Source organism: Galleria mellonella, unplaced genomic scaffold (genome assembly GCF_026898425.1).
Source record: "Galleria mellonella isolate WM207_F2 unplaced genomic scaffold, CSIRO_AGI_GalMel_v1 utg33, whole genome shotgun sequence".
In the NCBI taxonomy this organism is placed as follows: domain Eukaryota; kingdom Metazoa; phylum Arthropoda; class Insecta; order Lepidoptera; family Pyralidae; genus Galleria; species Galleria mellonella.
The window spans coordinates 3,800,617-3,810,954 of record NW_026442079.1 but is presented as its reverse complement, the minus strand read 5'-3'; the positions used below and the strand labels follow the sequence as shown (position 1 = coordinate 3,810,954).

Below are 10,338 nucleotides of genomic sequence, written 5' to 3'. Positions count from 1 at the left end.
TAATTTATCTGTGCAGTAGTTTTAGTTGTTATCGTCTATGTCACTTTGAATAAAAACGTTTGAATAAAATTTATGCAACTAGCTCATTTTATTTGAAAATATTACGTGGTAATGTAGCTACATCTTATATGACACCTATTGATATAAGTATTTTAGATAGAATTATATTACAAGTAGTAATATAACACTATAAATATTCATATATTTAATTGTGTAGAAACTTTTAGGTGGTTGCATAGATTACTTTAGTTTTGTCCATAAAAATATAATGCCGACTCTGTAATAACGTTGTGATTAATTACTCTGTGATTGTGATTGCATATTGCCAGCTGGGCGCGGTGGATGTTATTTATTATTTTTATACATTATAAATCAAAATATTAAATTCAGTTACTAACCAACTTCTATAGAACTTTTATTTTTATCATTCAGTGCCTGGACTACAAAATGTGAGTACTAACAATTTGTGCAACGTGGAATGTAGTTTTTACATACCATTTCAAATCAATACCAAAGCTGGTCTTTGTATTTTTTGCTAAACTATAAAAACTTCTAACTAGTACATAACAAGCTTATTATTACTGGATATACATGCTACTCGTATTTGAAATATCCACGAAAACATTAAACTAACTCGTTATGTTTTATTTTCTGAGCTTAAAAAGACTATAAATATTAAGTAAGAATTTTGTAAACTTAAGTAGATTTTTATTACATTATTAAATAATAATATAATTTATTTATGTCTTCACTACAGGCTCCTTGCATGGTAGACCTAAAGAACAGCTTCTAAACCCTTACCTAAATCTATTCCTGTAATCTGTTACTAATATTTTAAAATTAAACTAGCTACTTGGCATATGTTGTTTTATCCCCTACTGCCCTCTATCGCGTCAATCTTTTCTTCGGAAATAAAAACTATACTATCACTCAAGTATAAGGGAAGAATATTCATTTACAAACTTTATTTAAAATTCTATGAGCAGTTTTAGAAAAAATCATAACGAAGTATCATGATGCATAATTTTTATATATTAAAATTTAGATACATATATACATTTATAGTTTCTTCTCACTCATGTGGTTCCAGCATAGAAAGTTCTACTCCTTCCTTCTCCGTGGATGTCATAAGAGGCGACTAAGAGAAGTAAATGGTCTAGCAATGTATAGTAGCATCCCTCTTATAACATCACCAAAGCCTAACTGTGGTTGCCAAGTGTAGCAACTATTGGCAATACCCCCCTTGTGAAAAGTACTCTATTTTCCGCGCTTAGCCTCTTATTTGGGCCATTGTGCATACAATACCCCCTTATGGGAAGGCCTATGTTCAGCAGTGGACAGTTAACGGCTGACATGATGATAGTTTATTCTAAAACATTACAGTAGTGTTATAAATAAAAACCATTATAAGAAAAGATCACACTGAGAACACAATGGGAGGCCTTAACGCTAAAATCAAGCCCTTCCAGACAATCTTTGGATGGAGTTAATAATTAGTATACAGTTAATCATAGTTCAGTCATAGCATATATTCCATCGACACATTGGTTAAATTTCAAAATAATATCAATTTCCTGATGCATTATTTTATTTAGACATATAAAGCCTGTAATTTTTTGTGGATGTCTTCACCATTTCTGAATTGTTTATTAATAATTCTTTTTGTTGATAATGAATAAATTTCTGCATTGGACTTGTAGAAAAATCAACTTTTTTCAAATTTGCATGTCATGTTGAGATTTTCTCAGTGATACAATAAAATTATTAATGAATATAAAAAAAAAATTGTTGATAATTTTAAACTGAAATATTTAAACATAAGGAGGTTCTCAATCCATCTATATGTAATAAAACCTAAAAGGTAACCAAGTTTTTAAAAATAATCACAGAAAGTCTCTCTAAATGAAATTAGTAACAAGACAAAACATTCAATTAATTTATAGTCAATTTTTAATTTGTACCACTATGTTGAATATTAATAATCTTATGGTCACTCAAATATTTATTTCCAATCATTGAATTCTATTGAAATATACTTTTTTTATGCAACTTAGAATGGCAAACAGGCGGATATCCGACCTGATTGAAAATATAATCACCACCTTAAAATATGAACAGTACCATAGACATCATAAAACCACAAACTGTGAAGCCCATAAGATGTTATTTTCTAAATTCTTAATATATATATATTATTGACAAGTTAGATAGAGTATAATTAAGTTATAAGAAATATGTTTGAAGAAATTTAACATCAATTTAATATTTATTTAGTTGATTACATTTAACTGATTATCACAGCAACGTACAAAACTCACAATTTCAGTCCCCTATTTGTATGTTATATATCACTGTCTTAAGTGACTGTCTTTTTCTCAATATTTTATGTTGTATTTGTTAGTAATAGATTTTAATCTGCAACTTTGGCCACAAATCCAGTATGTTAATCAACATTATCAAATGGAAAAGGACATACTTTTCTATTTGATAATGGAAAAGTATGTCTTTTTCCATTCCTTATAGTATGTGTATACTAAATTTCGTAACCATTGGTTCAGATGTTAAGGCACCAAACAACATATATAACAAATACAAACATATATAACAAACAAACAAACTTACTTTGACTCCCCCTTGGAGGGTTTTGCCAGTAGTTATCATACTTCACAGGCAGATTGGCAACCACATTTAAGCTTTGGTGATGTTTTAAGAGGGCTTCTGCTGCCCACCTCTCGATTATTAAGTTCCTTTATTAGCCTCTTGCAACACCCATGGGAAAACAATAAGAAGGAAGAATTTATTATATTAATAATTAATATAAATCCTTGAAATAGTTTGGAATGGACATTATAATGCTGTTGTTTGAAACAATATGTATTATGTTGTATTGTTAAATCTTTATTGTACATATATTTGTATTTTATATCTACAAGAAACAAGTTCCTAAAATATAATATAAATAGTCGATATGATAGTCATGAAAACCTATATTTTCATAATACTACTCATATTATATTGCTAGCCAAGTATAATGAGTTTAACATTGTGCTGTTCAGTTACTTTTTCATCTTCAATCATTTACTAACTGTCCACTGCTGAACATAGGCCTCCCCCATAGACTGCCCTAAGAAATGGTCCTGTACCACCTGTATGCACTGACTCTATTCAATTACTTATACAAAAATAAAAAGAGAATCTGCATTATTATAATGTCTGAAAGAAAAAGGTGACTATTTTATTAACTAAGCACTCCATCTTAGTTTGTATATTAATAGTGAATTATCTCATGTGATTACATTACTGAATTATTATAGCCAAATTTTAAATAAATTCATTTAATTATATAAGTTTCAGTATTTTTAAATATATATTTTCATATTGCCATAGCGAATATACAATATTTAATTTCTTAACTCTACTAAATATCATATGGTTTTAATGTAATATTTTTTCATTTATGCTGGCATGGTTTGCATTAAAATAGAAATATTAATCTTGTACCCAAGCACAAGATATACTTGTATCAGAGAAATTAAAATTAAATGCCTATAATTATGCAAACAAAGAAACAGTATAAAACAAATTCTGATCTGTCAGCATTTAAATAGTATATTATTCTATGTGCTTCTGTTGTAAGTGGAATTTAATATTTAATTGGATGGTTCGTAATACACTTTCTTAACAACTAATTAGGTGATTTAATGAAAGTAGGTGACTGCTTAGCTGTTTAAATTTTGATGCCATGCGAATTATTGTTAATAATATCTACCTACATGCAGTTGCGAAAGTATACACAAATCTACATAATGTCAGAATATTATTTAAGTACCTATTATGTTCTTAATATATGTCTTGTTTCACAATATTACTACTAATAATACTTACTACAATATTACTACATGCTAATGCTAATTAACGAAACTGCTCACTGAATTTAATGAAATTTTAGAAATATATGCTGTTAACTTCAATTTAAGAGATAATATAGATTTTATTCTTATAAGAAAAAATTGATCCGGTAGAGGGCAGAACACTTTTCGTATTATCTAATTATTATATAGGTAAAGATAATTGATTTACACTGAAATTACTAGATTTCAGAAGAGGTATAAACAAATCTGTAGCTCATAAATTTGTCACCATGAATCCTACGAAATGCGTAGCTGTGATGGATGGACGTTTTTTATTTATGTAAAAGTTACTGAACGGATTTGAAAAAAATTTGATAAATGAATAGATTACATCCTGACTTAACGTACAGTTACAACGTACTTAATTTTTTTTATACCATCTATATACTGCGCTTTCGCTTGCGTTAATTTTGGGTAAAAATATTCTATGTACTATATCCGCGTAGTGTACGAAACTTTGGTCAATTAATACAAGAAATATGTATAAGCACAGTTATTCAAATGACCTTACATACATACACATTTGTCGTAAAAGTTAAAATTACTTGAACTTCTAAGATGAATGTCATCCTTTTACCTATTACGGCTCTAAAAAATATCCCTCTCTCCCTCCTCTCTCGACCCCTCTCTCCCTCTCTAATTCCTTCTCTCTAGGGGGGAAAGGGATTATTAGAAATGGAGTTTGACAGCCCTATTGCTAGCAATATGCTTTATTAGGTCGACCTCCACGTGGTTCCCCCTGGAAACCATCGTGAACAATTCTTGTTGAATTCGTCACGATGGGCTAACTGACCTGCTTCATACTCACCTATCATCCTTCACTGGTGCCCCGCCGATGTATACCGATAGCGCGGGAGTGGTTACCATTCCATTATCATCCATAAAAAAACCCCTTCTTTCCATCTCTCTCTCTCTCTCTCTCTCTCTCTCTCTCTATCTCTCTCTCTCTCTCTCTCTCTATCTCTCTCTCTCTCTCTCTTTCCCTTTACATATTTATCTCTATCGCTGAAAATGTCTGAAAGCCAATATTTTTTTATAAATTATCCTTTATGTATGTATGTATGTATATAACTTAGAGAGCATAAGAAAGTAATTTTCTAAAGCTGCCACGAAAAACAGAGATATGAGGGCACACGGGCAAACCCGTGGATAACGACTAACATACATAATATATGTACATATACGAGGCATTTACACACGGCACACATATACACGAGGCATTTGAATTTTTTTTTTGTCAATGTCGTGACATGGTATCTTTTGTACCTGTATTGCTTATATACAGCTAACTCGTCATTGTTGCGTGAGCTCGAGTAACAATAGCGGCTGCAAGCGTGCGGAAATACTTATCAACAGAGAAAAAGCAATGTATGTACACGAAAAATTTAAATCGTTCATATACGAGACGGCACTATTGTCCGCTAGCGAATCGAAACGGGACGGCAACTAGGTCGATGTACTCAGTGTTGCGATGTAATGATGGCCCCGAACAATCTCGCTACGTCGATAATGGTATTATTAAAACAATATTAGTTAAACAGGTGTTTAACGCAACACAATATGAAGTCTTTACGAACTAAGTGAACAATTTGCATATTCGTTTTAATTCCAAAATGAATGCGAAATATTAAATTGATATAGTCTTTAAGAGACACTAAAATACTTCCCTTGTATAACAGGCTAGGTTAATAGACCCACACTATTTAATATTAATATGCACCTAATTTCCAATACTATTAGTAGACAGCAGGTCTATAATATTGTCATAACTATATCTATCGTAATATTGCAGGCATACAAATAACGGTAACTGCTTACTATCTGGCAGCCACTATGCGTGTTATATCAAAAAGGTTTATCTCGTTAAAAGTACCTACCTGTAATAGTATAAATATTTATTAGAGAGTTTAACATTTTAAATAACAAAACAAAATATAGTAACATGTAACTGAACAATTTGGGAAGATAGAATTTATAGTGGAAACTATACTTAACCATTGATATATGACTATCAAGATTTATCCTACCTATTTATCCAATACTCTTGCTGGTATTCCATAATATTGGATAATAGGTAGCTATTTATAGCAATTTTTCTAAGTGGTCCAATTCTACCGAGTTTGCCCAAACCAATTTACAGTTGTCTAGTCTGTATAAAATAGTAATGAACCAGATTACAATATCATATGAACAAGGTCATAATGTCATCAATTAAATCATCATACTATGTATCAGTGCCTGTTCTCCCATAAGCACGCATGGAATTATTTTAATGTAGTTTATATAAATGTGTAACATAATCTATTCATAACACTAATCGACATAATTTAAATGCAAATTTTCAATTTTATACAATACTTATTTATCAATTTCTACCTTATAATATGAATGCGTCTAAATAAGATAGTATCAAGAACGCTAGAAGTTGTCAGACCAGGCCATGAGTCACGCATGTCTACCCACTTGGAGCGCTAGTAATATACGACGATGTAATTTTTTTTTATTTAATATTTAAAGCCTTTCTCTCATAGAGTTCATTAAAATTAGAACAGTAATTAATGTATCAGTAATCATTAGTTAATATTTATACATAACATGTAATTAAATATTATAATAAAAATATAATGGAACATTATGTATTTCAAAAAATCTAGTCCATGACTTTCGTCACCATTACCACTCTTGAGCCCGGCCCACGAATAGGAATGCTAAACCACGACTACAACGCTCTCATGACTATTATTGTTATTATCTAACTTGATTACTTATATAAGTGTTCCAACTACAAATAATTATTAGTAGTTGGAACTAACAGCCCCATAGTTGTAAATATTTCTTATCAAGTCGAACTCTACGCGGTCGCTCTTAGGAACCATCGTTAGGTAACGTAAAGCATTTTAATTTCACCTACTTATAAAAAAAAATACGCTGGTAAAAATTACATCCTGTCATGTAAGTTGTAGTGAGAATATAATTTAAAATAAAGGATCTACTTTCGCACGTGCACCTGAAAGAATGTTTTTATACCACTTAGAATGGCAAACAAACTGACGGTCCACCTGATGGAAAGCGGTAACCGTCGCCTATAGACATGAGCAGTACCATGGACATAAAAGAGTATACTGTTTCGCTCATGATACCCCATGCATTGCCATTCCTGAGGACTCAGATGTTATTCCTCTGTTCCCTGTAAATTTACGCCATATCCCACCCTTCAAAACGAAACACAGCCATGCAAATACAACTGTGTTACGGTTGAAACACGAATGGAACAGAGGTACCCAAGCAAACGACTTTTGTATGACGAATGACTAGTACTACCCACTCCCCTAGAAAAGTGTCAAGTTAATCTGTCGATAGACATATTTCCTTTAGTGCACATACGAGAAAAATCAAAACAGACATGTTACAGTCTAGTTATGTCGCAAGCATACACTCGCATACAATCCCTTAATGTAAATATTCAAATTTTGTAATGTACTCATATCTAATTCAAGGTTTTTCTTGATACCGCCTACCGAATAAGAAGAGAAACAAAACATTGCTATATAATATAAAGAAATCGATTCTATGTATAATATTTTTTAATTTATATTAATATCATGTTAATTCTTTAATAGGGAAGCAGGTTGTTAATAATGTGGACTAGCAATATACGCTATCAAGTCAACCTCCACATAGTGCCCCTGGAAACCATCGTGCAAAATTCTAGGTGTAGGTATTCATCACGATGGACCAACTGACCTGTCTTTCCATCCTCACCTATCACCTCTCACTGGTGTCCCGCCAACGTATACCGTTCGCACAGGCAGGGTTACCATTTCATTACTATTAATTAAAAAAATCCTTGATTTGTGGATAATAAATAATAATCGCAATTTCACTTGAAAAGTATGAAGAATCAAGCATCGTTCACTCTATATTCATGTTATCTAGTGCATGGCTAAAAGTCTAATTAAACATGGATTCATAACGAGACGTCCATTTATCTACATGCATTCAGAATGGTATGTTGAAAATGAACCACTCGCTAGCATTAAAGCTCGTGTTGCATACACACCGGCAATAAATAAATATTGATATATATGAGATATTCATATTTTTAGCTAATAAAATAAAACAGAAGGAGGCTATATATTATTGTATAATTACACTTTGAATCTTATTAAATATTAAGTAGTCATTAGTACTATACCATAATTATCAATTAACATTCTACTGTTGGGTCGAATCTCTCCTTATGAACAATTTTTTTTTTCTGAGTACTTACATATTTTTAACTTCTGCAGTTTAAACTTAATGACTCAGTATAATTAACTTGGACTTCTCTCTATCTCTGTCTCTTGTTAATTGAATTGTAAATCTCATGACGATATAGCATGCTATATCATCATGAAATTTAGCATACCTTTGTATTTGGCATGAAACCGAGCAATTTTTATGATGGTCATGCAAAGTATGGATGCAGTTACTAATTTATATCATATTACATCGTGAAATTCACACATAAAAGTATTATTATACAAAAACTACTGAATAAGAATTATTAGTGTTACCGAAAGTTATGTCATAGTATGTACAGTTCACTGTATATATGATATTTACCATTGTTGAAATCTCCACCAATAAATTTTATATCTTACTAGCTTTTACAGGCACACTTTCGTCCACGTGACTGTGATTTGAATACTGACCGGGATAAAAAGTAGATTATAATCTTTTCCTTACCATACTTATAATACGTGTATATTATAAATTTCATTGTAATTGATTAAGCCAGTGATTCTAAACCACTGTGCCGCGGCACTTTAGTGTGCCGCCAAATTTTGCAAATATTTAAAATTTTTGTCATAAACTATTTATGCAGTGTGTTGTAGTAAGTAAATAATTTTTATCTTTTTCTTTGTGTGCCGCCAAATTTTGAAATCGTTAAATATGTGCCGCAACAAAAAGAAGGTTGAGAATCACTGAATTAAGCGTTAAGACGTTATTTGTAAGATTTAACTTATCAGAGATTGTTGATTCCATATTTTTTCTAACTCAAATACCTTTACCACAACTTTCTATTGTGACTCTATATATTAGGGGAAAAAAGAGAGACGAAAGATTTATTTTTATACCTAGTAATAGTATGTGTGTACATATATACAGGAATATTGTGAGATTACTGCTTCTGGAACCATTTCACCCTATATTTTTAAAACTTTTAAATGACTGTTATATTATACTATAATATCAATAATAATCGAAAGTGCAGAATATTTGTAACAAAATATTATTTAATTTTTCCAGTTAATGTTTGAACCAGCGCCAGTGGTGACGTGTACAACAACATCAGCTTTTGCACTTTTAATAAAAGGTAATTAAAAATCTATGTAAATTATAAATTTATTTTAGTTTTTATTTATTTATTAAATTTATAATTATATTAAATTATTTATAACACTTTATTAGCAACTCACCCTTCCATTATCCATTAGATATGATTTAGCTTAGTATTTATATTAAATTGCAGGTTTTAAAAAATATGCAAATTTCTAAACAATATTAAATTTTACTGATACTGGTAAAGCATTTTAGCAACTACTTCGTTTAATATTGTTTATCAATAAATAAATGTTAAAAGTAACTTTCTTTATATAATATACATATAATAAAAATATTTCGCTTATTTCAAAATGTCATAGTAAGTAGTACAGTTGAAATAGCTTCTATTGTGCACCCCGTGTTATAAAAACACTCCTGTAGTATGTCCTTAGTATCAGTTTAATATACTCTTATATTATGCTGAAAACTTATTTACTTACTTACAGACACAATATCGCATGTCTTTATGTGTTAAAATTACGTTACAGATATTATTTGTAATATCTTAAGAGCATATCTTTCAATTGCAACTGGCTCTTAGAATCAATGATGTATCTGCTGACTATATTTAGCTACCTACTCGTTAGTCCTGAGCACTTCTCTCAGTTTTCGAAGCAAGATGCTTTCTTAAGTGCATCATAAACTGAAAAAACAGTGCATCGCTGAAAGAAATTTTAACAATAAAATATTTATTTCCAATTGGCCAACTGTGTTCAAAATTGATTAAATACTATTTATAATTTAATAATAATTAGACTAATAGCGGAATCTAAATTTAAGTAATTAATAAATAATAAAAATTCATTATAAGAAATACAAATATTTTAACATTGTAAAGTTTTACGTGAACAATTTCACTGCAATTTAATTAAAAGATTAAATGTATTACATCAAATGGAAATTGCTATCGAGTTATTCTGATAAAGATTTTAGGAGTAACAAAACAAACTTGGACGGTAACCTGATTTGTTTATCGTCGGCAAAGTCAATACAAGCGCCCACCAAGCGTCGGTATTCCCAATGTTCCTTGAGTGCTTTTCCACTTGTTTAAACAAAATTA

The 10,338-nt window shown here is 30.5% G+C and overlaps 1 protein-coding gene across 4 annotated transcripts in view; it reads left to right on the top strand.

Moving 5' to 3' along the window:
* The first annotated feature begins 292 nt into the window (after positions 1 to 292).
* Positions 293 to 10,338, top strand: part of LOC113519895 (ecotropic viral integration site 5 ortholog) — a 33,731-nt gene continuing 23,685 nt past the window's right edge. For 2 of the 4 annotated variants that reach the window (XM_031911321.2, XM_026905117.3), the window contains exons 1-2: positions 308 to 449; positions 9,204 to 9,270. Coding sequence is in view for 1 of the 4 variants with exons in the window: in XM_026905140.3 (XP_026760941.1) it covers positions 9,207 to 9,270 (64 nt within the window). In the remaining 3 variants the exon portion in view is untranslated. Of the gene's footprint in view, positions 450 to 9,203; positions 9,271 to 10,338 lie in introns of all 4 variants that reach the window. The other 2 variants (XM_026905140.3, XM_026905147.3) reach the window with 2 other exon arrangements.